At 43.2% G+C, this 26,724-nt stretch overlaps 3 protein-coding genes across 4 annotated transcripts; all 3 read left to right on the top strand.

Annotated features, from left to right (window-relative positions):
- The first annotated feature begins 1,013 nt into the window (after window positions 1-1,013).
- LOC133956413 (H-2 class I histocompatibility antigen, Q9 alpha chain-like) lies at window positions 1,014-14,072 on the top strand. Its single transcript, XM_062391425.1, has 8 exons — window positions 1,014-1,175; window positions 2,339-2,599; window positions 4,223-4,501; window positions 9,637-9,939; window positions 10,648-10,752; window positions 11,037-11,054; window positions 12,396-12,480; window positions 12,848-14,072. The coding sequence occupies exons 1-7, from the start codon at window positions 1,121-1,123 to the stop codon at window positions 12,473-12,475; spliced, it is 1,101 nt and encodes a 366-aa protein (XP_062247409.1). The 5' UTR covers window positions 1,014-1,120; the 3' UTR covers window positions 12,476-12,480; window positions 12,848-14,072.
- A 1,049-nt stretch (window positions 14,073-15,121) lies between these two features.
- On the top strand, window positions 15,122-20,408 carry tafazzin (tafazzin, phospholipid-lysophospholipid transacylase). 2 transcript variants are annotated; one of them, XM_062391428.1, is made up of 11 exons: window positions 15,160-15,182; window positions 15,806-15,926; window positions 16,197-16,325; window positions 17,530-17,575; window positions 17,661-17,746; window positions 17,843-17,923; window positions 18,424-18,465; window positions 18,620-18,682; window positions 18,829-18,881; window positions 19,074-19,151; window positions 19,532-20,408. In XM_062391428.1, the coding sequence occupies exons 2-11, from the start codon at window positions 15,818-15,820 to the stop codon at window positions 19,631-19,633; spliced, it is 789 nt and encodes a 262-aa protein (XP_062247412.1). In that variant the 5' UTR covers window positions 15,160-15,182; window positions 15,806-15,817; the 3' UTR covers window positions 19,634-20,408. The 2 variants fall into 2 exon arrangements, with proteins under 2 accessions (XP_062247411.1, XP_062247412.1); XM_062391427.1 differs by having other exon boundaries at window positions 15,122-15,182; window positions 17,661-17,923.
- Window positions 20,409-21,819: 1,411 nt separating this feature from the next.
- ndnl2 (necdin-like 2) lies at window positions 21,820-26,326 on the top strand. Its single transcript, XM_062391429.1, has 11 exons — window positions 21,820-21,913; window positions 22,036-22,096; window positions 22,965-23,084; window positions 23,166-23,229; window positions 23,450-23,529; window positions 23,629-23,723; window positions 23,823-23,902; window positions 23,995-24,037; window positions 24,157-24,219; window positions 25,611-25,725; window positions 25,820-26,326. Exons 2-11 carry the CDS (start codon window positions 22,067-22,069, stop codon window positions 25,913-25,915), a joined length of 786 nt encoding a protein of 261 aa, XP_062247413.1. The 5' UTR covers window positions 21,820-21,913; window positions 22,036-22,066; the 3' UTR covers window positions 25,916-26,326.
- Window positions 26,327-26,724: the final 398 nt, after the last annotated feature.

Below are 26,724 nucleotides of genomic sequence, written 5' to 3'. Positions count from 1 at the left end.
TCTGATGCTCGTGTTCTCTTTCTGCTTCGGTTTTGTTATTCAACTTGTGAGTGAAACAGTAAAATATGAGTTCACGTTCACTATCTTGTGTTATTAAATTGTGTGTCTTCAGAATGGGGCTCATCTGTGTTAGTCAGTTGTTTGCCTCTATGGGGGGGGGGCTTGTTTCCAGGTTGTGTGTCTGTCTGTCCCACACTCATGACTTGAGATCTATCTGGGATTCCTTCAGGGAGTTTCTTAACATTTGGAACAAATCTGGATTCTGGACGAACTGATTAGTTTTGGGGGTCAAAGGTCAAAGGTGAAGTTCACCTGGACTCACACAAGATGTGTTTGACCTCTTGAATGTGACCTCTGACCTCTGAGAGGGAATTTCTTCAGCTTGAGATGAACTGGTTAGATGTCAGAGGTCACAAGTAAAGGTCATGGTGACCTCGTATGAATCTGGAAAAATAAATGTGTAGAAAGATGTAGACAGAAACTGCACTGGTACAAATACATGATCCTACAAGTACAATAATCAATAAACACATTATCTTACAAATGTGTTGCACTACGTATAAATGATCTTAAAAACATATTATCCTACAAATACATTATTCTACAAGTACAATATCCTACAAATAATAATCAATAAACACATTATCTTACAAATGTGTTGCACTACGTATAAATGATCTTAAAAACATATTATCATACAAATAAATTATTCTACAAGTACAATATCCTACAAGAACATTATCAGACAAATACATTATCATACAAATAAAATATCCTACAAGTACAATAATCAATAAACAGATAATCTTACAGATGTGTTGCTCTATGTATAAATGATCTTAAAACATATTAATCTACTACACAAGGTGTGAAGTTATAACTACGCAGTTCGTTACTTTCACTTTTCCTTCTCAAAAACCTCAGTGGATGAGTTTCACCCGGTTTTAAGTGACGTAGAGGCTGATTCTAAATTCCCATTGGCTCAGAGGATGTCCCCGCCTCACAGTTTGTCCTCGTCTCCCTGGTTCCGTCTCTTGTCTCCACAGTCTGTCTCTCTCTCCATGAAGACAGGAGCTCATCTACATTCAGCCCAGTGCAGAGGACCACACCACCGCTCACCATGCTCTCGGTTCTTTCCCTGCTTCTACTGGCGGGAGCACACAGCGCGACGGCTCGTGAGTAAAGTCACGTTTCTACTTTATTCGATTGGATTCGGTGGATTTGAAGTGAAATGAGAAATGCTCCATGTTTTTAAAAGACCCTGAAATGATTGGAGGCCTCTTGAGATGTTTGATGTTTGGTTCCTTCGCTGCAGATTCTAGAAGTTTAATAACGTTTCAAAGACTTGATTTCAAAGTTCATGTTGGTGAATGTCATCGATCTCATGTCAGAAGGAAAGATTAGATTCTATTTCTGACCAGATCCACTGAACAGGGACTTTTCTTTCTGTGGATCCTGTTATTTGATTTGTTACTCTGGTCAGAACCAGTAAGATCCACACTGGCCGAACTGGTTCTGGACCAAATGACGCAGCGAGTCTGAAGCGAAAGAGTCCCACAGACTGGGATGAGTCAGGAACCAGTGAAACACGAAGCCACGTTTCAACTCAGCGAGGAAACAAAGAGCTTCTGGTCTCGTGCACATTATGAACTTTATTATTTCAGACTCAGTTGTTCATGACGTGTCTCGTGTTTCATGTTGGTTTATAAAACGTGTTGAAGAAATAACAGGTTCAGTCTGTCGATATGAATCAAGACTGTTATTTATGTAAATATATATATTTTAGCATCATTTTAATTATTTATGATTCATCTCCCAGCGACTCAAACTCCTCAGTTATTCATCTAAACTGGAAACTGACAAATCAGGCGACGACTCAGGTTTGAGTTTTTTATTGTCGTCAGTAGGTGGCGCTGTTTCCATAATAACAGGAAGCTGCTGAACACAAACAACTTCCTGCTTTGTTGACTGATACAGACCGGTAGTGACGTCACTGACATGAGATGTTACTAATTAATGATCTGTTATCAATGTGACCTCCTGCTCCAACACAATCAACACACACATTGTTACTAACACAACACACAGATTCACCTCTAGTGTAAATGATGTCAGTGAAAAGAAGCAGGGAGACAGAGAATCAGATTTATAGTTATTAATAATGAAGCTTGTGTTCAACATTGAAACATCAAGTCTCAGTTTCATGTCAGTGACAAACACACACATGAATTATTGTCAGTCAATGGATCTGAATCAGAAATGTTTTTTCATGTGTTCTTGACTCTCAGTGATTTATTAATCTGAAAACTAAAATCATAACTTGATCTTTTTCTTGCAGGGCTTCACTCTCTGAAGTATTTCGACACTGCGTCGTCTCAAGTCTCAAACCTTCCAGAGTTTGTGAGTGTTGGTTTGCTTGATGACGTTCAGATCACTCACTTTGACAGCAACACAAAGAAACAACAACCCAAACAGGACTGGATGTTAAAGGCAACTGATGAACAGTACTGGGAGGGGCAGACTCAGATTAATTTGGGTAACCAGCAGACCTCCAAAGTTGACATGGAAACCTTAAAGGAACGCTTCAACCAAACTGGAGGTTTGTTTACATTCCACTCTCTAATAATAACACAACACACACATACACACAATCACACTCACACACCAAAACATACTCACACTCTCTCACAGACACAATCACACTCTCACACACATAAAGGCACACACACTCGCACACATGCTTACACACACGCACACACAATCACACTCGCACACACAATTACATACACTCACACACACACAGAAACATACACAATCTCACTCACACACATAAACACAGACACACACTCACACAAACGAAAACACAATCAACCTCACACATACTCAAACACACAAACATACACACACACACAATCACACATAAACACACACATACAACACTCACACACCAAAACATACACACACTCTCTAACAGACACAATCACACTCTCACACACTTAAAGGCACACACACTCGCACACATTCTTACACACACAGTCACACTCGCACACACACACATACACTCACACAGACACACACACAGAAACATACACAATCTCTCTCACACACAAACACAGACACACAATCACACACACACTCAAACAAACGAAAACACAATCAACCTCACAAATACTCAAACACATAAAGATTCACTCACACAATCACACACACACATACACACATAAACGCACGCATACACGTACACACACACCAAAAGACACACTCTCTCACCGAAACAAAACCACCAAAACATTCACACAAAATCACATTCAGACAAACGCGCACATCCAATCACATCCACACACACATAAACGTACGCAAACACACACAAACATTTGCACACACAATCACACTTACACACTAACACAATCATATTCACACGTACACACAAACAAACACACATTCAGACACACTCACACACTCACACATTTCCACACACAGACATGCAATCTCACTCACACACATAAACACACACACACACACAATCATATACAAACTCACACACACACAATCTCACTCACACATAAACACACACATAACACAATCACATCTACACACACATAAACGTATGCAAACACAAACATTTACACACACAATGTCACTCACACATAAACACACACATAACACAATCACATCTACACACACATAAACGTATGCAAACACAAACATTTACACACACAATCTCACTCACACATAAACACACACATACACACAATCACATCTACACACACATAAACATATGCAAACACAAACATTTACACACACAATCTCACTCACACACAAACACAAACACACACAATCATATTCACACATACACACACACACAAATACACACAATCACAGACACACACAATCACACTCACACTTACACATACACACTCGCACACAATCTCAATCACACACATTACCACACTCACACACTCACACACACTCACATAAACACACACTCACACAATCAAACATGTGATCAATAGATTTTTAAATGTTTTGTGAAGTTTATTAAATATCAGAGTTTGTTTCTTCTCGTACTTTTTGATGAATTAAAAACAGTCACAGACATTTTCTCTACTTTCTGATGTTTTCTTCAGTTGAAACTTGTAAATTGATGAATTATTAAAATACATAATCAACTAGAATGATTAGTCTGAAGCTTGAATGTATAAAATCTCTGTCTCTCTCTCAGGTGTTCACATTCTCCAGAGGATGGTCGGATGTGAATGGGACGAAGAGACTGGAGCAGTTAATGGTTTTTATCAGTATGGTCATGATGGAGAAGACTTCATATCATTGGACCTGGAGACAGAGACGTGGATCGCTCCAACACCTCAGAGTTTCATCACCAAACTGAAGTGGGATCAGGATAAAGCTCTACTCGCTCAGAAGAAGAACTACTTCACAGTGGTGTGTCCTACCTGGGGGAGGAAGTATCTGGAGCAGGGGAGGAGCTCTCTGCTGAGAACAGGTGACATCACAGAACCTCCATCACCTCAATGCTCCTCCTTCTGAGGGACTCAGTCTGCTCCTCCTCCTCCTCCTCCTCCTCTCTCCCTCTCTCTGTCTTCCTCTCTTTCTCCTCCCTCTCCTCCTCCTCTCTCTCTCTCTCTCTCTCTCTCTCTCCTCTCCTCCTCCTCCTCTCTCCTCTCCTCCTCCTCCTCTCTCCCTCCCTCTGTCTTCCTCCCCTTCTCCTCCTCCTCTCTCTCCTCTCCTCCTCCTCCTCCTCTCTCTCTCTCCTCTCCTCCTCCTCCTCTCTCCCTCTCTCCCTCTCTCCCTCTCTCCCTCTCTCCCTCTCTCTGTCTTCCTCTCTTTCTCCTCCCTCTCCTCCTCCTCTCTCTCTCTCTCTGCTCCTTCCGTTTCCGGTGTGAGTGGCGCGGAGTTTTGAACTGGGTTTTGCTTTGTTTACGGGTATTTACTTGCATTTATTTTCTCCTCTCATCTTTTGCATGAAGAGGTAAGTTTTGTTTCTCGTTAATATTGTTTGTGAGTATCACCTGAAGAGACCGCGGGTTCTGTCAGGTGTCTCTGGAGGGGCGTCCCACCTCCGTCACTCCGGCAGGGAGTGCGTATAGTCCCGCCGGGAGAGGACATTAGGGTGGAGGAGGTCCTGCTGGCTGTGGGCGAGCAGGTAGGCCACGAAAATGTACTGTTCGCCTCCAGAATGAGCAAAGCGGTGGTGGTGTTTTTGAAAGAGGAACGCCATGTCCACCAGTTAATTGAGAGTGGTTTGTTTATAAGGGACAGCTTCGTGCAGGTAAACCCGCTGTCGGTTCCTGCGACCCGGATCACGGTGTCCGGGGTTCCGCCTTTTATTTCGGATGATTTGTTAAGAGCTGAGCTCTGTAGGTTTGGTAAATCCAGCGGTTTCAGGATGTTAAGTTTGGGCTGTAAAGACATCAAATTAAAACATGTGCAGTCTCTGAGACGGCAGGTTTTTATGTTTCTGGAGTCCCCCACCAACACTCTGGAGGTCTCCTTCAGAGTAAAACACGGGGACGGGCATTATATGGTTTACGCCAGCTCCGGGAGCCTGAAGTGTTTTGATTGCGGGGATGTCGGGCACAAACGCTCAACGTGTCCGCATAAGCAGCGTTCACATGAAGCGGCAGGTGACGCTGCCGCTCGCGGAGAGGCGGCAGGTGCGCACAGCGCTGAACCGGTAACCACACCTAGCGGCTCAGGGGCCGAAGCAGCGCCCAGCGCCGAACTGGCGGTTGCACTCGCCGAATCGGAGGAGCCCGTCCCTACCGCATCGGTGGACGCTCCTCGCACTGAAGTGGCAAAGACCGCTCGCGGCAGAGAGGCTTCAGAGGGACATAGTCAGAAAAAGAAATTACGTGTGTCTGATGAGGGAAACAAATCCCCTCAGCCTGCAACTGCAGAGACTTCGCTGGCAGAACGACGGGTTGAGGAGGCAGGTTCCTCAGATGCCATTGAGCAAATTGAGAACTGCAATGAGGGACAGAGTCTGCCAGCTAGTCAGGCTGCCTGTGAGGAAATAGAGGAAGAATCAGATATAGAGAGTGTATCTTCTATTGGGACACCAGCTAGGAATACCTCTCTTTACACACTGGAAGAGATCAATAGTTTTCTAGACGAAACCTTGGGAGGCCTGTTAAAGCTGAGGAATATTTTGATGACACCGATAATTAATTAGATCTGTGGCTGTTTTAAAAAGGCAGGTCGGTTTTGATCAGTTAGACGAGAGAAAACGTTTCCGTCTTAAGAAACACTTGACAACCCTGAGAAAAGAGTCTAAAGGGAAAACAACGAGAAAGACGAGGAGCACGGTAAATGATCATGCATCACGTGGTGTTTTTTTTTCCTCACTGTCCTCTGAATTTTTCCTATTTGTTTTCTGCTCTGATTTTACTATGAGGAAATTAAAGGCAGGGTCGCTAAACATAAATGGAGGAAGAGACAGTAAAAAAAGAGCAATAATAGCTGAGATCTCGGCTCAAAAACATATTAATGTGTTATTTTTGCAAGAAACACATACGACAGCTAGTGATGAAGTAGACTGGGGTTTATGGTGGAGGGGTCCTCATGCCCTTAGCCATGGCTCTAACGTCAGTGCAGGAGTAGCTGTCCTGTTTACAGAATCAATAAATGCAACCATCATATCAGTTTCTGAGTTAGTAAAGGGGAGGCTGTTAATAGTAAGGGCAGAAATAGAAAGCACAGTTTTGGTTTTCGTGAACGTATATGCACCTAATCAAGGCTCAGAGAGAGTCCGTTTTTTATTTTACTCGAAAATGAACTTAAAAATTATCAGCAGGATCAATTAATTATCGGTGGAGATTTTAATTGTACTTTGGATTTTACTGTGGACCGGACCAGTGAGGAACCTCACCCGCAGTCATCACAGACCCTTAATAGTCTCATCGCAAAACAAGATCTGAGTGACACTTGGAGGATTAAGCATCCACAAGCCAGGCAGTATTCATGGTTAAGGGTCAGAGATAACCGGGTGACCGCAGCCAGAATGGACATGTTTCTAATATCCCAAAATCTCAGATCCAGACTCAGTCACAGCAACATTAGCCCTGTAGGTTTTACAGACCATCATCTGGTTAGTATATAGTTAGTAATTTCACCAGGGGAGAGGGTAAAATCCTACTGGTGCTTCAACAACAAGCTGTTGCAGGACACTGCTTTCTGTCAAGCTTTTGAGATCTTTTGGCAGCAGTGGAAAAATAAAAAGACAGATTTCAGTTCTTAAAAACGCTGGTGGGAGATAGGCAAGGCACAAATTCGTGTGTTTTGCCAACAGTACACCTCTTACTCCACTGCCACAGCCAAAGCAGTCATTCAGGAACTAGAGGCTAGTATTAGAAATATAGAGGAGGGCGTAGTTCCAGATACCACCACTGCTCAAACATTACTGAAAGAAAGAAAGTTGAAATTGAGCTCATACCTGCAGGAGAGGGTTAAGGGAGCCCTTGTAAGGTCTCGGGTGCTCCACCTAACAGACATGGATGCGCCAACTGCTTTCTTTTTCAATCTTGAGAGATCAGTTGCACAGAGGAGACAGCTTACCTGCCTTAGACTCCCAGGGGGCAGAATAACCACCTGCCCAGACGAGATGAGGAGCCATGCATCCGGTTTTTACACTGACCTGTTTGGTGCGGAAAGTTGCTGCAGGGAGTCTCGCTTGGAGCTGCTGCAGGGACTACCACAGCTTAGCCTCGAGGAGAAAGCTGACCTCGACTCTGAGCTAACTCTGCAGGAGCTGACGGAAGCCGTGAACCAGATGGCATCAGGAAGAGAGACAGGAATTGATGGTCTCTCCAATGATCTTTTAAGGAGGTTCTGGAGCATCATTGGTCCAGATCTGCATGGCGTCTTTTTGGAGTGTATGAGAACAGGTTCACTTCCTGTCTCTTGTCAGCGAGCAGTCATTTCCCTGCTGCCAAAGAAAGGAGATTTGGCCTTACTAAAAAACTGGAGGCCCGTTGCTCTCCTGTGCACGGACTATAAGGTGCTTTCGAAGGCCTTAGCCAATAGACTAAAAAACGTTTTGGAGATGATTGTTCACAGGGACCAAGCGTACTGCGTACCAGACCGGACAATAATGGACAACATTTTTCTTATAAGAGATGCTATTGATTTATGTAAAAAATATGATTTTGACTGTGGAATTGTCTCGTTGGATCAAGAGAAAGCGTTTGATCGGGTAGATCATTCTTATTTATTTGCCACATTAAGAGCTTTTGGTTTAGGTGATGGGTTTCTTGCATGGCTCGGCCTATTATATAACGGTGCACAATGTTTAATAAAAATGGGGACAGGGCTGAGTAGACCGATCCCACCTTGATCCGGAGCTGGGGGAAGATGGGGAACTAATTATTAACTTTTAATTTGAGAAACCACAGGTTTCATTGGTGTCCATTGGCATGTACATGCATCTGTATGTATATATATACATATATGTGTGTGTGTAAGTATGTTTGGGTATATATTGGAAAGAGACTATAGGTATTACTTACTGACCTTGTTTGTGTTATTCCCGGGAATGCACAATAAATTAATTTTCAAAACCAAAAACCTCCTCATCCCTCTCTCTCTCTCCTGCTCCTCCTCATCCCTCTCTCTCTCTCTCTCTCCTGCTCCTCCTCATCCCTCTCTCTCTCTCTCTCTCCTGCTCCTCCTCTCTGTCTCCCTCTTGTCTCGTTTATTAACAGTCATGACTAATGCAACAGAACTGGAATCCAACAGGAATGATGTTATTAGTATTTAATACATTATAATAAACTATAAACTGTCTTTCTTTCTCCTCCTCCTCTCTCCTCCTCCTCCTCTCTCTCTCTCTCGTATCTCCTCCTCCTCCTCCTCATCGCTCTCTCTCTCGTCTCTCCTCCTCCTCCCCTCTCTCTCTCTCTCTCTCTCTCTCTCTCTCTCTCTCTCTCTCTCTCTCTCTCTCTCTCCTGCTCCTCCTCATCCTCTCTCTCTCTCTCCTCCTCATCCCTCTCTCTCTCTCTCTCTCTCCTGCTCCTCCTCTCTCTCTCGTCTCTCCTCCTCATCGCTCTCTCTCTCGTCTCTCCTCCTCCTCCCCTCTCTCTCGTCTCTCCTCCTCCTCATCCCTCTCTCTCTCTCTGTCTCTCTCTCTCTCCTGCTCCTCCTCATCCCTCTCTCTCTCTCTCTCCTGCTCCTCCTCATCCCTCTCTCTCTTTCTCTCTCTCCTGCTCCTCCTCTCTGTCTCCCTCTTGTCTTGTTTATTAACAGTCATGACTAATGCAACAGAACTGGAATCCAACAGGAATGATGTTATTAGTATTTAATACATTATAATAAACCATAAACTGTCTTTCTTTCTCCTCCTCCTCCTCCTCCTCCTCTCTCTCTCTCCTGCTCCTCCTCCTCCTCCTCCTCCTCCTCTCTCTCTCTCCTGCTCCTCCTCCTCCTCCTCCTCCTCCTCCTCATCTCTCTCTCTCTCTCTCTCTCTCTCTCTCTCTCTCTCTCTGCTCCTCCTCTCTGTCTCTCTCTTGTCTTGTTTATTAACAGTCATGACTAATGCAACAGAACTGGAATCAACAGGAATGATGTTATTAGTATTTAATACATTATAATAAACCATAAACTGTCTTTCTTTCTCCTCCCCAGAGCTTCCCAGGATCTCCCTCCTCCAGAAGTCTCCCTCCTCTCCAGTCACCTGCCACGCTACTGGTTTCTTCCCAGACAGTGCTGTGCTGTTCTGGAGGAGAGAGGGGGAGGAGCTTCATGAGGACGTGTACCGTGGAGAGGTCCTCCCCAACCATGATGGAACCTTCCAGATGAGTGCTGACCTGAAGGTTTCCTCCATCTCCCCTGAAGACTGGGGGAGGTACGAGTGTGTGTTCCAGATCGCTGGTGTGAAGGAGGACATCGTCACCCAACTGGACGAGGACTCAGTCCAGTCCAACAGAGGTGAGCACCAGTGGAACCAGTGAGGACACTGGGAAACACAGGTTTCATCTCCAGTAACAGTCCTGCAGGTCACGTTGACTGATGTGAAGCAGGAGAAGTTTTCAATCATCAATGTTTATAAATACATTTAGACCAGTGTTAAACCAGTGACTGTGCCCCCCCCCTTCACCATCATGTGACCCTGAAGAATGAAGTGAGTTTTAATCTGCAACAGTGACTGAGGATTTTATTACTATTATTATTATCATTGATCAAAGAGATTTACACATTTATAAATGTTTAAGTTCACTAAGTGTTTAAGTGTTTCTGCAGGTCTCAACTGGAGCCAGACTGGTTTGTCACTGGTCAGATGAGAGCCTTTCACAGACATACTGGGATCAGGGTGGATGTTTGATATGAAAACTTTTATTCTGCAGAATTAATGAAGCAGAAAAAACAAACAGATCTCTGGTTCTTCACCTCGAGTCACAACAGACAGTCAGGTTCATGTCTTCAGTTCATAACCAGTTCAACCAGTGACTGTGAAAGACGAACCAGTGTGAAGAAGCACAGATCCAGTCATTATGAACAGATGGAAACTGAGAGGAGAAACAACAGCAGGACAAACTCACACGTTTAGTGTGTGTGTGTGTGTCTGTTGTGTCTCAGGACAGGATTGTGTTCATCTGTTCAGGTTGTGATGTTTTGTTTTTTTATTCCACTCAACAGAGAAGCCCACCAGCATGACCTTCATCATCATCTTCATCATCATCGCTGCAGTGGCTCTCACTGTCAGCGCTGTCATCGGACTCATCGTGTGCAGGAGGAAGAAAGGTGAGAGACCAACACAGAAGCTTTGTCCAATGTGTCTCTGGTGTTTGGAGACTTTCTGATTAATGCTGGTGAGACAAAGGTCAGTTCCTCACACACCAGCTTGTGTCTCCAGAGCTGCAGGGTTCACACACAGTTTCTAACTTCCCTCTGCTCCACACACTGTTCTGCACACAAACAACAACAAGTGACAGGTTGTTGTCGATCGTTTGAGGAGAACATGACACAATCCTGTTTGTGTTTCTACTGTAATAACTGAAATCATTTGTGTTTTCTTTTTATTTCAGCCCAATGTACTTCAACTCGTAAGTAAAACTTCTATTTCTACTCTGTTTGTCTTTTTATACTAACGAGCTTCATGAGGTCATCATGTCACGGTAGCACAGCAGCTGAAAGTTCTAACATGTCCAGTTCTATAAAACTCCCCCAACACCTCTGTGGTCCACTTTGTGCTGGTCCACTTCTTACTGGTCCACTTTTTACTGGTCCACTTTGTGCTGGTCAACTTCTTACTGGTCCACTTTGTACTGGTCCACTTTTTACTGGTCCACTTTGTCCTGGTCTACCTTTTACTGGTCCTCTTTGTACTGGTCCACCTTGTACTGGTCCACCTTGTACTGGTCCACTTTTTACCAGTCCACTTTGTACTGGTCCACTTCTTACCAGTCCACTTTGTACTGGTCCACTTTGGACATGTCCCCTTTGTACTGGTCCACTTTTTACTGGTCCACTTTGTCCTGGTCCACCTTTTACTGGTCCACTTTGTACTTGTCCACTTTGTACTGGTCCACTTCTTACCAGTCCACTTTGTACCAGTCCACTTTTTACTGGTCCACTTTGGACATGTCCCCTTTGTACTGGTCCACTTTTTACTGGTCCACTTTGTCCTGGTCGACCTTGTACTGGTCCACTTTGTCCTGGTCCACTTTGTACTGGTCCACTTCTTACTGGTCCATTTTGTACTGGTCCACTCTGTACTGGTCCACTTCTTACCAGTCCACTTTGTACTGGTCCACTTTTTACTGGTCCACTTTGTCCTGGTCCACTTTGTACTGGTCCACTTCTTACTGGTCCATTTTGTACTGGTCCACTCTGTACTGGTCCACTTCTTACCAGTCCACTTTGTACTGGTCCACTTCTTACTGGTCCATTTTGTACTGGTCCACTCTGTACTGGTCCACTTCTTACCAGTCCACTTTGTACTGGTCCACTTTTTACTGGTCCACTTTGTCCTGGTCCACTTTGTCCTGGTCCACTCTGTACTGGTCCACTTTGTACTGGTCCACTTCTTACCAGTCCACTTCTTACTGGTCCACACCGGAGACAGTCAGGGAGGCGTCATGTTTTCAGGCTGCTCATCTCGTGAACACGATATCTCAGAAACGCCTCGAGGGAATTTCTTCAGAATTTCCACAAATGTTCGCTCAGGCCTCGTCTCCACTTCTGCTCATATTTATTTCAGTGGATACCAGTCTCCCCACAGGAACCTGACCCAGTGCAGGACTCTAGTAAACCCTCTGTAGATTAGATAGGGTTGATTTGGTGCTGAGAGAGTTTTCAGGGCTGTTCCCTGCAGTGTTGGTGGTTTGTAATGAAAGTGTCTGTTCAGAGGAGGATGGACTAACGATGTGTTTCTGACCTCACAGCTGGAAAAGATCCAGGTTCCTCACAGCCGCTGAGATCAGCTGATGGAGATTCTAATTCTCCAAGTGAGACGTCCTCCTGAACACAGTGAGTTGCTTCATCTGCTCAACAAACTGAACTAAGTGCAAAGTAACATGTGTGTGATCAGCTGTAAAACATCTGTTTTAATTAGATATGAAAACATCTGCTGAGAGCAAGAAACAAATCAGAAACCTTCATGGTGATAGGACAGATTAAATGATGAATGAAAACTAACATATCAGCAGTGACACAACAATTCAAATGTTAATAAACCAAATATTTAGGGCTTATCAAGTTAAGATTAGTATTATCTTAAACTTTAAATTCACGGAGAGAATCATGGAAATTATTAGGTCTCAATACTGTAAATACATAAAATACGTGGCTTTGTGGAACTGAACATTTCATTTTTATTTATTTTGTCTCTCTTCAGGTTCATGGACGAGAAGCAGTGTCACCACAGTTTCCCCTTTACACTGGAACTCATTGATTATTCATCACTCAAATCATAAAGTGATATTCAGGGTCAGACATTGAGTGAAATACAAATAACACAACTGATAAATAAGAAAAATAAATGGTGGCGTTGATTAAATTTGATCTTTTAGTTAAAAATAAGAAATGTAAACTTCCCTCTGATAAATGTCTGTTTACATATTGGTAAATCAAATGGGGATTATTTCTTTTTCTTAACCTGAAGTGAAGTAAAACCAGTTAAATATTCAGATTTTATTTTATTTCAGATTTTGAACCAGAAATGAATTAATCCAGAGTTGCTTGTTTTTGGTTTGTTTGGTTTATTCATGCTTTGCTTTGTTCTTCACCTTTAAAGTTTATTTTAGTTGAGATTATAAAACGGTTGTGGGATGTTTTAAGTGTCTCATATAAAATGATCTGTTAATATTTTGTTAGTTTTAGGGACGAGGGACTTTTCTTTTTTAGCCTTTCACTGTAAAAATGAAAAGGTTTGAAAAGCTCAAAATTACTGAACTTATCTTTCGTAAATTTAAAATCTTCACATTTTCTCAAAGCTGTCAACGTGTGTTGTTGTTGTTATTATTATTTTTTCAGGCAAATGAATTGTCTTTTGAGGCTTTAACTTGCTCAACTTCTTACCAAACTTTGCAGAAAATTTGAAAATGGTGAAAATTTATATATTCTGTAGTAATTTTAAATAGGTGTGGCAAAATGGCTCAGCAGCGCCCCCTGGAACACGTTCACATTGACCGATCTTCACAAAAATTGATTCACAGGTGTATCATGACCATAAACACAAACAGGTCTGTGGATGCATTTAGAAAAACGCAACAGGAAGCCCGACATTTTGCATTTAGTGGCCATTTTTACTTTGGGGTACTTATACCAGGGCTTTCATCAGATCAACTTCAAATTGAGATGAGTGTCATCACAACAAGATGGAGATACAAACTAACTCAAAATCGAGTTTTCACTCGGTGTGACCGTGGCGTGGCATCAAGGTTTGATGACATGCAATCAAAACACGAGGTTCTGTATCTCGGACTTTCACGGACCATGAATCCTTCCATGCTTGTAATATTCTGAAAATTGCTGTAGGAGCCTGTGACCCGAACGTTTCATTGCAAGCGACTGCTGAATGTTATTGGTGTGCATTTGACAATAAACTCTTGAAACTTGAATCGTTATGTCTCTCTCTCTCTCTCTCTCTCTCTCTCTCTCTCTCTCTCTCTCTCTCAGAATTGTGACATTTCCTCAAACCGAGTAGACAGGGTCATAGCGCCACCTACTGATCAGTTTGATCAGAGCAGGCAGAAAATTACCCGAGTACCTCACCACACCCACTGTTATCTTGATGATGTGTGGCAGATTAGAAATAAAGACATCCCATGGTATATCAAGATATTTTATTAATTTGCTCAATATTATTACACGTGTGCGTTAAGGTTTCATAATAGTTGGTTAATTAAAAAACAAGAAAATGTTACTTAACCTATGACGAGACTGACGGACTCTCACCTGGAGCTCATTGGCTCCATTCAGCAGTGGGTGGAGCTGGATTTAAAACAAATTAGGTGACCGTTTTAATTATTATTATCATTTCTTTCAAAACATTAAATTGGGATATATTTATTTATTTACATTTTTAGCAATTATATGCTTCTTGAGAGTTGTGTATTTACCACAATGTTGTACAGCCTTACAAATAATACCATCTATTTATATCAAATCAAATCAAAGTTTATTGTCACATGAACAAATGACAGCGTCATCAGCTCAGTAGACATATAACATATAACATATAACAGTGCAACAATTTAAATTTAAAACAAGGATATAATCATCCTAATAAGAAAAAACGATTTATTTTATCTCTCGTTCAGAGAAAATTAAAAGAGTATTTAATTTACATCAAATCCTATTCTGTGCATGAATTAGATTTTATTTTAATAGTTTAATTATCAAATTATCTTTATTTAACCATAATACCCAATAAATGGATTAGAAGGGGACAGCCTTTATAAACAGTTGTATATTATGATTTGTATAAACAGTTGTATATTATAATTTTTACATACAGTCTATGTTGAAAACAACAGAAATAATTTCCTTTAGGAGATGTCTACTGCGCATGCGCTCGTAGAGGACGTGGGTCAGCCACCTTGTCTGCAGCCAGCTCATCGCAAGAGGCTGCCCCAGAAGACTACCCTACCCACAGTTCAGTGCGGGGCGTCCACTTCCGGTTTGTGTGTCCGTCAGAGAGCGCAGGAGAGGGTGAAGCTGAGATAAACGTGTGTTTTTTATGTTTCTTTTATATGTTAACTTGTTCAGTGTGTCGCTTCAGACCCACACGGTGTCGTGTGTGTTACAGTTTGTGTTTCAGTGTGTATTACAGAGTGTGTTACAGTGTGTTACAGAGTGTGTTACAGTGTGTGACAGCTCGTTGTTCGCTCAGGTCCGAGCTACACAACTCGATGCTTTGTGTGAAATCAGAAGTTTATACTTTAATTCTCCAGCTCGTGTCTTTATTAAATTCAGTTTACTTCTACAGGCTGAGAGTGAACAGTGTGTGTGAGCGGAGCTAACGGTGGCTAACAGGCTAACGTCCGGCTAGCTGCCGGACGTTAGCCCGGATGTTGACACTGCGGTGAAAACATCAAGTTATGAATGAAAGTGTTTATTAATGAGGAGGCTGAGTGATTATCAGACCGGAAGCTGAACCTCCTGCGGCTGGGTCCACTTCCTGCTCTACACATGGAGATGGATCTTCTTCGTTATGATCCTGAACATCTGATCATAAACTCATTATCAAAGAGTGACACACTAAACCATCCCACCCGTCAGAGTAGCCAATGTGTGGCCATTTTGTATCTTCAATGATCGATTGTGTGTCTGTGTGTGTCTGTGTGTGAAGGTCTGTGGAGAGATGCCCCTGGAGGTCAGATGGCCGTTCCCACAGTGCCCCGCTCTGGCCTGGAGGATCTCCGGCTCCCTGATCATGGGCATGGTCGGCTCCTATTCCTACTTCTGGACCAGTAAGTGAATGAGTCATTAATAAACGAGCAGATTACAGCCAGACCAGCAGGGCTCCTGGGGAAGATGCATATAAATATATAAACCCATATAAATTATTAATAATTGTTCCTAAGATGTTGTTATCTAACTCTTTTGACATAGAAATGTAATCGAGGTTTGATATTTTTACACTTTAACCATAAACAGTGGAATAAATGACTGTTTACAGAAAGGAAAGTGTGTAAAGTGTACAAATTAATGCTCTCCCCTCTCCATCTCTGCGTCTTCAGAGTACATGAACCGTTTGAAGGTCCAGAACCAGGAGGTTCTGTTGAACCTGATCGACCAGCGCCCCCCCGACACCCCCCTCATCACGCTGTCCAATCACCAGTCCTGCATGGACGACCCACACATCTGGGGTAAACACAACATGACACCACACACATCAGAAAACATCTTGTGGTCAGTTTTCTATTAAATATCACAGAGTTTAATCTTGTGGAATGAAAATGTGCATTTATTGGATTCCTCTGTGTCTTGTCAGGCGTGTTGGTTTATCCTAAATATGAGAAGAGCCGGACTGGTCCAATTTAAATATTTATTGAGATGCAATGAAAGTTGAACAACATAGCTATGGACAATTATCACAGCCTAGGCTAATTAAGTTAGCAATAGATAGTTAATAATGGCCCCGAACAAAAGGGGTTTGATATAGTTATAACAGTAGATTTAATATGATTGGTTATGAAAGATTGAAGGGGAGTCACCGCAAATCAATTTGGTTCTCCCTTGTTGGTGCACAGGCATGTCCACCCCTCTTGGCACAGAAATCCAGGAAGTGACAAGAAGCCGCTCTCCGTGACGCTACTACTACTCTGATAGTTGCTAAGCAAAATGTTCTCTTCATGAAAGGCCTTGACACAGCTGATGCCATGTGGGCCATTGGCGAAAGGAATATGATGTTCCTGCTATATTCAAACAATGTCCTGTTGATGTAAACATTAGTATCCTCGAAACCAAAACAACGAGACAAAACAATGTCAACAAAGTCACTGTGTCCGACCTCCAGAACTTTATCATACAGCTGCTTGAAACATATTTGTGAATGACTCTATGGGAATAATAGTTTAATACCAAAAGTTAGAATTCAGAACAATTATAAGATTCATTATTAACAATATGCAACAAGGGTTATTTATAAATCATTTAAATAAAGGCCTTATATCTGGTTCAAACTGATCATGCTTCCCCCCCCTTTAGTTGCAAATAGTTTCAGTAAGACCCAAATACCAGCTAGAATTTGAAATCCTAACAGTCTGCGTCCAAAAGGAGAATTAGAAATCTGCTGTTTGAACATTTGATCTGAAATGGAAATGAGCTCTTTTAGAATCTGATATTCAAACTGTATTTATAGTACAAAGTGTTCATCCTTTATACTTACCTATACTGAAGATTGAAGTCATATTTGGCTGTAGTTTTCATATAAGACATGTTTCTATCCCCCCCACACATATGTTAAACATTTCCTTTTTGTATTTTGCATTTATGTTGTGTGAAATAAACACAATTCAAAAACTAGTTCATTCAGAAACAGTGGCTGTAAGAAACGTGTGTTTGTGACAGGCGTGCTGCAGCTGCGACAGCTGTGGAGCTTCAACAAGATGCGCTGGTGAGTTTCTTCATCTCACGCTCTCTCAGAAAACTCATTGATCTGTTGGAAGATGATTGTTGATCCGCCTGTGACTGATGGACAGGACGCCCGCAGCCTCCGAGATCTGCTTCAACGTGGAGCTGTTCTCCAGGTTCTTCAGCCGTGGGAAGTGTGTTCCTGTCTGCAGAGGTGGGTCACCCCCCCCCCCACTATACACACAACACACACCCCACCGCACGTCAACAACATGTGAACGAGCCACTCGTATTTACATGTCTTCTCCAGGTGACGGCGTTTACCAGAAGGGTATGGATTTCATTCTGGAGAAACTGAACAGAGGAGAATGGGTGCACATCTTCCCAGAGGGTAAGTGAACCGAGTTGTCTGTGTGTTAGTCTGTTTGTGAGTGTCTGTGTGTGTGTGTCTGTTTGTGTGTCTCTCTGTGTGTTTGTGTCTGTTTGTGTGTGTGCATTTGAGCGTTGCAACCATGAAATATGATTTGACTCATGAGAAAAAAAGAAAAGAAAAATCATTAAATGTGGGTCATCATTAATATTGTGGCCCCAAATACATTTTACACAATAAATAATACAGAAAAGATGTAGATTCATATTTAACATTAAAAACCAGTTTATAATAAAGTTAATGGTTAACTGTTAAATATCAAACCTCCGCTTCATTTCTCTGTCATAATGGTTTAATAACATCTCAGGAGTCACAGTGCACTTTGTTTTCAATATATCGTTTACGTCTGCTCATATTGAATCAGTTTTCTTGATGGCCTGATATCAGGAACTTTTTCTGTTTTGGTTGATTTTGTATCGTAAAGAGAATCAAGAACTTTCTGTCTCGTTCCTTCTTCACAGGAAAAGTCAACATGACTGAAGAATTCATTCGACTGAAATGGGGTGAGCAGGGTTCATGTTCCTGTGTGTGTCTATCCTCCAGTCACAATGCTCTGGACAGATGAACGTACACCATTACACTTGAGCTGTGCTGCCTGTTGTGTGTCTGTGGTTCTGTCTCAAACCTCCTGGTGTGTGTTTCTGGTGTGTGTTCCAGGTGTGGGTCGGCTCATCGCAGATTGCTCCCTCAATCCGATCATCCTGCCCATGTGGCATGTGGGTGAGTTCACATCACAGCTGATCACAGGACCTGAAGTGAAGATATAGATTATCTACAGTACATAGATGATAGATCACTTCTCTGATACCAAGAGTTCATATAGAAATCATGTATGTGTTATTCTATGTGTTCTACTTCTGTCTTAGGTCTGAGTGATGTTCTGCCCAATATGACGCCCTACATTCCTCGGACAGGCAAGGTGGGCACGACAAAGGGTCATTTACATCCCCCCCCTGATTAGTGTCTGTCTTTCAAAATGGATATTATTTATATTGACATGTGCATACAGAAGCTTTGAGCATCTCTCTCCCTCTATCTCTCACAGACACACACACACACACACACACAACTTTGTGAGTGACTGCAGCTGTTTACACTGGTCTCCTTTCAGAAAATCACCGTCCTGGTGGGGAAACCCTTCAGCGTGAAAGATCTGGTTGAATCCCTCCGAGCTGAAAACAAGAGCCAGGTGAGGACAGGCTGGATTCCACATGCACATGATTTACAGTCTGTGTTTTATGGAAAGACGTAGAAACTATTCTTCATCGTGTTACCTTCAGAATTTGACGTTTAGTCACTTGATGTCTTGGTATCAGATTTCTTGGAACATGAATCTGTCGCACAACACCACACATTTGAAGATGTCACTTGTGTAAACAAACCAATTTATCAATGAAATCTCTTGTGGATTAATCAGCAGATGATAAGCTGCAGCTGTCCTGCTGCAGCGCCACCTACTGGCCAGAGGCTGTCTGATTCCTGGTTGTTCTTGTGAACGTCTCAGGAACGTGCTGAGGGAACAGTGCCACATGATATTAATATACTAATACTCTTAACGTTTCCTTTCAGATGGAAATGAGAAAGACTTTGACTGATTTCATCCAGGAGGAGTTTCGGAGCCTCAAGGCCCAGGCTGAGGTTCTTCATGAGCAGATCCACTCTAGATCCTGAGTCACAGCCAATCAGACTGATGAGCCTTTACCCTAACACTAGGGTAACTTAGAACACTGGACTGTTTTTACCACATTTCATGGTATCTGCTCACATCCTCTGCTCCGCTGCAGCACCCGGAACTTCACAGAATCCACAGAATCCTCACAGACCGAAGGTGGTTTAGATGTTTGAGCTTCATCAGGATCATGATCATTGAGAATCAGGCTCTTCTGTGAATTTGGGTGCAAAAGGAACTCCTCTGTAACTCAGCCCTCGTTTCAAACCGCCTTCAAGCTTTGATTCCATCGGTCCGATTCAGGTGCTCAACAGGATCAGCTCCCGGACAAACTGTGGAGAGCAGATGACTGAGGTCCATGGATCCTCAAAGTCTGCTCCTGCTGTCCGTCACTGAAGAGAAGAAGATCTCCAACGTTTGAAGAATCTCCAGAACAGATTGAAGTGCTTCTAAATTAACTTCAGCTGTTGTTCTCCTGCTACCGCCAACCAGCTCAGTGTCCAGAGGAGAATGTTGGACGATTCCACGTGTCATGAATTACGCCCAATGCCAACGTTTATGATCACTGCAGGAAGCAGTGTGTCCTCTAGTTGTGGTGTTCTGGGCGTGTGACACATCACACTTTAGTGCATGAGGCCAAAACTTCAACCTTCAATTCACAACTCTTAGGATTTCAGTCTTGTTTTATTTTTGTTTTTAAACAAAATTCTCGATTTTGTATCATTTTACACAACACTCGAATAAACTCTCAATATTTAAATGAAGAGGCAGAAGGAGGTCTTTGTGCATCTTGTTGTGATTTGTTTTCTTGCTCCACACATCAGGTCACGTTCTGCTCCCTGGTGAATTTAGAACCATCAGCATCAGCTGATCGATGTCTTGTGCTGCTGATGTATTTTTTTGATGCAAATATCCGTCCCTGCTTTACCCCAGTGACAAATACAGTTCAGTACACATCCTGTGGCTGCTTCACATTACAAGGTCGCCCTGTTGAAGTGAAGCAGCAGTGATTAGAAAGGCCGGGTTCACATCAGACATGAAAACACAAACACGTTGAATTCCTCCTGTTTATGAAGAGGATTTAAAACCAGGGCAGGAATCAGAGTCTCTGCCACCACAAGATAAACTACGATGCAAAACAGTCACCACAGAATGAAAAATCAAACGCACTGTTGAAGAATTAAATCCAATTTGGTATTTGATTTAAAAATACATAATTCAGTGATTGTCCCACTTTCAGGAGAACGTTACACAAAGCTGCCGTTTGTTGAAACACTAAATGTTTATTGTGTTCCTCTGTTCTATAGATCTATAATTTCTAATCTGAAGGTCAGCTGTCTGTCAGGGAGACGCATGCAGAGTGAATGTTCAGATATGATGAAGCTAATATTAAAGTTTTTAGTTCTCTTTTTTAAATCAGTTGAGGAACATCCATGTGTTCCCTGCTCTCTGTAAACCTCCTTGTTATTTCCTAGTGGTGTAGATTGTGTGTTTTTTCCCTACACATGAAACTGTGAGTTTTCTGTTGACCTTCTCAACATGTCACACGTGTATATAACGTGTTTATAGCGTGTTCCTCACAGAGGTCAGTGGCTTTCATAAAGAAGGAAAGGCTGAGAGACCTCTGTGTTTTCTGATGAATGTATTGCCTTACTGTGATTGCCACTCTTTCCTATTGTACGTGAAGGTCAATAAAGTGTATTTTCTAAATTTGACCCTTGGTCTGTTTGTTTTCTCCTCTGAGAATCAACCATCAACTTTCAGCTGATTGAAATATGATGAAAACATGTGATCCGTGTTTTTATTCTTTTAATAAAAACACGGATCACATGTTTTTTGAACATTTTCTAAAGCTCCTGTATCAACAGGATTTTAAGCATTGCACTGCTGCCAAATGATTGGCTGCCCGGATAGTCACGTGACGGACGGGTGTCGCTAATAAAAACCATAAGAGTATTTTTAACTTGGTTTAGTTTAACAGTTTTATTTACTTGTTCGTTTCACTGTGTGTCTTCTGTCTATGATTATTAATGGGTTTAAAATTTGTATTTGTAATTATTTATTAATCACGACATAAATTACAACAATACCAACGTGCGAACGATTTTTAAAAGGGAAAAAAATAACAGTACAGATTTAAACAGAACGAGGATTAAAAGTTAAATTATTATGTTTTTATTAGAAATGTTAAACGAATGAAATCCATCCGACGCGGGGTGTGTACGTCATCAAGCGGCGCCTGCAGCTCCGGCAGCGGGAGTTTGTCCGGAAACAAACAGGAGGTGAGTTTGTGTTCCAGTGGAATGAGACGCGTGCTGTCGCGTGTGTAGTTGTGGTTCATTGAAAGTGACGCAACACACTTGTTGTGTATTTAACCCAGGTTGTCTCTTGTGTTTGGAATCAGGCGGAAGTCGGACCCGTGTGTCTCAGACGCCATGACGCAGAGGAAGAGGCTGTCGGGCTCAGTGAGTTCACTTCATCATGTCCCTGTTGTCTTCTTCACACGCGACTACACAACTACACAACAGGTGCAGTCACTGTTCGACCTCATGTCTGAACGGGACTCGAGTGTGTCACTACACAGCTCAGGTGTTAGGGACGTCACTTCCGTCAGTAATCAAGGGACCTGACGCTGAAGGTAAATCTGACTGGCTGCTGGCTCGGATAAAAGTACTAAGTACTCTGAAAGTACTGTCGAAGTACTGTCTAACTACAATGAAAGTACTCTGAAAGTACTCTGAAAGTACTCTGAAAGTACTCTGACCACCATGTGTCCGCTCAGCAGACCAGACATCATTGCCTCTGTCTCTTTAAACCAGTTGAGGAGATAGGACACGATGGAGAATGTCCCTTCTTTGTCCCTCTGCACTAATAAACACATGGAACAAGACAACAAGAACAACAAGAGAGTAAACAACTATGACATCAATGCAACGTCCACAGGAAGATGGAATCTAGTACAGGACACTGTTCTAAAGTGAGGGGGGTGAATTTGATGTAACTAATGTACGAACATAGAGAAACACTGAATGATTAAAGTGATCAAGTGCATTGAGGTGAGTCATTCAGACAAAGATTATGTAGATTAATAAGTATATATACAGTTCATGAACAGTTGAGGTGAATACTGATGATGATGATGTCCCTTTCATACAGTTCTCAACATGTCCACACGTGTCTGTAATGGTTCTGAAGCTGAACTCAAAGAAGTTGGATTTATTTTTAATAAATGAGAGCTCAGTTATCTCAGTGGGGGAGTAATGTTCAACCCTCTCTGATGTATTTTGTGGGTTTGAGGTTGTGTCTGGTCTCAGCCGCTGTTTCTCCACGTAGAGACAACCCAGCTCCTCCGGGACCCAGGAGGAGGACGAGGACCCGACCTTCACTCAGCCGAGCACGTCCCAGGTCCAGAGGGGACTGGAGAAGTTCACTCCTGCACAGGTCGACCAAAAGGTACGAGGCACAGGAACCTACACGCTTATTCAAACATATTTATATTTATATTCACACGCTGTCTGTCTGTGCGTCTCGTAGACAGCAGAGGTGGTGCAGTACTTCCTGGTGAAGGACCAAAAGAAGATTCCCATTCGCCGAGCAGGTGAAGTTACACAACCCCTGTGTCTGTCCTTTCAGACTAAAACACAACCCCTGAGTTTTCAAAATAAAACTGGACCTTCAGCTTTTCCAAGGTTCTCTGATTCAGAGGCTGGAGCAGTGATGTGGATTCAAATGAGTGGTTAAAGCCTAAGAGACACACACACACACACACACACACACAAATAGATATACACTAATATTGTGATTTCTCCTTTTTCCAGACTTGGTGAAACACGTGGTGAAAGATTATAGAAACATTTACCCAGAGATCATGAAGAAGGCGTCACGGACCTTTGACCAGGTTCGTTCTGTCAAACCGGATCGATGACAACACAGCGACTTTTTAAACACACAAATATCACATTTACACAAAGTTTCTCTTCTCTACTCACTGAACTAGGTCTTTGGTCTTAAACTTGTGGAAATCGACACCAAAACTCACGTGTACATCCTCATTAATAAACTGGAAACGGCTGAAGACGCCTCACGGATCAAGTGAGTCCTCAGTATTTCTACACTTTATCATGTTTGTAACGCTGCCTCATAACTATTGTATGATTCCTCACCATTTGCTCCACGTGTGTGTGTGAACAGCAGCCCGACCAATCCAAAGATGGGTCTGCTGTTCGCCATCCTCAGCGTTATCTTCATGAAAGGAGGCGTCGTGAGAGAAAGTGAGTGAGTCAAGAATCAACCTCACTTTCAGTTTATTCACAACTTGATTCATTTGTCCCTGAAAGACCTGGTTGTGTTTCCTGTTGTGTAGTCCTCATCTGGAACACTCTGAAGAAGCTGCGAGTGGACGCTGGGTGAGGCCGAGTTCTACATCTGTGTCTGTGTGATTTGAAAAGTCAGAATGTGAACATGTGACTCGTTGAACCTCGGGTGTCTTTTGTTTCTTCTGTTTCTGACGATGTGAAACGTTCAGACTGAAGCACGAGGAGTTCGGTGACGTGAAGAAAATGGTCACAGACGAGTTTGTGCGTCAGAGGTAAGAAGTCACGTCTCCTCAGGTGAACGTGACAAAGGTCTTCAGCTCCTCACTTCTTCACCTCCTCACGTCTCCACCTCCTCACGTCTTCACCTCCTCACTTCTTCACCTCCTCACTTCTTCACCTCCTCACTTCTCCACCTCCTCACGTCTCCACCTCCTCACTTCTTCACCTCCTCACTTCTCCACCTCCTCACGTCTTCACCTCCTCACTTCTTCACCTCCTCACTTCTTCACCTCCTCACTTCTCCACCTCCTCACGTCTTCACCTCCTCACTTCTTCACCTCCTCACTTCTCCACCTCCTCACGTCTCCACCTCCTCACGTCTCCACCTCCTCACTTCTTCACCTCCTCACTTCTCCACCTCCTCACGTCTTCACCTCCTCACTTCTTCACCTCCTCACTTCTTCACCTCCTCACTTCTCCACCTCCTCACGTCTTCACCTCCTCACTTCTTCACCTCCTCACTTCTCCACCTCCTCACTTCTCCACCTCCGCACGTCTTCACCTCCTCACTTCATCTCCTCACGTCTCCACCTCCTCACCTCTTCACCTCCTCACTTCTCCACCTCCTCACTTCTTCACCTCCTCACGTCTCCACCTCCTCACGTCTTCACCTCTTCACCTCCTCACTTCTCCACCTCCTCACGTCTTCACCTCCTCACGTCTCCACCTCCTCACTTCTTCACCTCCTCACGTCTCCACCTCCTCACGTCTTCACCTCCTCACTTCTCCACCTCCCTACGTCTTCACCTCCTCACGTCTCCACCTCCTCACTTCTTCACCTCCTCACGTCTCCACCTCCTCACGTCTTCACCTCTTCACCTCCTCACTTCTTCACCTCCTCACTTCTTCACCTCCTCACGTCTCCACCTCCTCACTTCTTCACCTCCTCACGTCTTCACCTCCTCACGTCTTCACCTCCTCACTTCCTTACACATGAACATGTTCTTCTTCTTGTGGATTCCTGAAGTCAGAGCTCTGAAACAGGTTTCCTCATTTACATGGTATTTAAGGACTTGGGTTTTTACAAGCTGTGATCCAGTTACCTGATTGCCCCCCCCCCCCCTCTACATGTATAGTTGTGTGTGGGTACTTTTCACCTTGTTGTTAGTACAGTCCTGTAATCCAGCGGTTCTGCAATCAGAGGTCGCAGGTTCGATTCCCGCTGTGATTCACACCTACTGGTGTGATCAGAGCCAGTGTCTCTCAGACCATAGACTCTGGTTTATACCACACCACAGAGCAGCAGGAGAGAGGGCAGCTCCACCTCTACAGCAGAGAGGCTGGACCACCTCTCACTCCAGACATTACACAGCACCGAGTTCTTTTGAACATCTAAAAGCAAAATGTCTTTTACAACATATATAACTAAGATAGTTGTGTGTAGGTACCTGGAGTACGTGCGGATCCCTCACACTGAACCAGCCGAGCACGAGTTTCGCTGGGGTCAACGCGCTGACCTCGAAGTGTCAAAAGCCAAAATCCTGGAGTTCATGGGTGAAGTAAGTGTCTGTTTAGTAATGGAGGAGCCGACTGAACATTCCTATAACTGATCACCTGAAGACGTGTCTAATGATGACCCGTGTTTGACCTCAGCTTCATGACCAGGACCCTCAGACCTGGAGTCAGCAGTACAGAGAGGCCCACTCCACCCCCGACTCCACGCAGGCCAGCACAAGCAGCCAGAGATAACCCCCCCACTGTTCCCTTGTTCTTATTTATCCAGTGTGATGCTGAGGCTGCATCAGTTCCACTCTCATCTTCTGTGTTCACACGTTACTTCACCTTTGAGCCTCCAACTCCTTTTTAATGTTACTTCACAAACGCTTCAGGTTTCAGTTCTCATTTTATTGCCTGGACGTCAAAGTTCAAGTTCAGAAAATAAAATCTTTTCACAAAGATTCAACATCAGTGATTTGCATTGATTGACATGTTCATTTCACACACACACACACACACACACACTGGACAAGGACAGTGTCCTGTTGAAGCTTCATGTCCACAGGTTCATCACAGAGCTCGGGACACAGCAGCACGTTAACACAGGAGCAGCAGCAGGACAGAGCTTCACTGCTGTGACACTTCCTACAACTGAACAGGTTTTTAAAGACGACTTGAGGTTAAAATTGACACTCGTCACATTGTGTGGGAAGAAGTACATTTATTTATTTACACAGCCATGAGCCGGCATCCAGGTTCTTTTCAAACGAGGATCTTCTGAAGAGAAACTCTTTCTTCTTGATCCCTCAGCTCACACAAACAAGCTGTAGAAGTTCCAGCTACGAGAAGAACTGACCTGGGGCCAGTTTGGACTTCAGCACGTTGTCCAACTGTCTTTGGTCTGAAGTGTTGTTGTGTTATGAAGCTGACGCACTTTATTGTGAGATCAGAAGTGAGCTGCCTCTGACCCACAACATCACGCTTGTGGAGACGTGTGATAAAGCTGAAGACCTTTTTGAACTCAAGTTATTTATCTCTCCTGACGATGAAGATCTTTGTTT

Source organism: Platichthys flesus, chromosome 7 (assembly GCF_949316205.1).
Source record: "Platichthys flesus chromosome 7, fPlaFle2.1, whole genome shotgun sequence".
In the NCBI taxonomy this organism is placed as follows: Eukaryota; Metazoa; Chordata; class Actinopteri; order Pleuronectiformes; family Pleuronectidae; genus Platichthys; species Platichthys flesus.
Note: the sequence above shows the minus strand (reverse complement) of the source record. Positions and strands in the feature narration are given on the sequence as shown.

Excerpts from the sequence above, each read along its gene's own strand:
- LOC133956413 (XM_062391425.1), top strand. The coding sequence starts at position 1,121 with ATGCTCTCGGTTCTTTCCCTGCTTCTACTGGCGGGAGCACACAGCGCG. Across the intron at positions 1,176-2,338 it reads AGCACACAGCGCGACGGCTC|GGCTTCACTCTCTGAAGTAT; the intron begins GTGAGTAAAGTC and ends TTTTTCTTGCAG. Across the intron at positions 4,502-9,636 it reads GAGCTCTCTGCTGAGAACAG|AGCTTCCCAGGATCTCCCTC; the intron begins GTGACATCACAG and ends TCTCCTCCCCAG.
- tafazzin (XM_062391427.1), top strand. The coding sequence starts at position 15,818 with ATGCCCCTGGAGGTCAGATGGCCGTTCCCACAGTGCCCCGCTCTGGCC. Across the intron at positions 15,927-16,196 it reads CTATTCCTACTTCTGGACCA|AGTACATGAACCGTTTGAAG; the intron begins GTAAGTGAATGA and ends CTGCGTCTTCAG. Across the intron at positions 18,466-18,619 it reads ATTCATTCGACTGAAATGGG|GTGTGGGTCGGCTCATCGCA; the intron begins GTGAGCAGGGTT and ends TGTGTGTTCCAG.
- ndnl2 (XM_062391429.1), top strand. The coding sequence starts at position 22,067 with ATGACGCAGAGGAAGAGGCTGTCGGGCTCA. Across the intron at positions 23,230-23,449 it reads GATTCCCATTCGCCGAGCAG|ACTTGGTGAAACACGTGGTG; the intron begins GTGAAGTTACAC and ends TCCTTTTTCCAG. Across the intron at positions 23,530-23,628 it reads CGTCACGGACCTTTGACCAG|GTCTTTGGTCTTAAACTTGT; the intron begins GTTCGTTCTGTC and ends TCACTGAACTAG.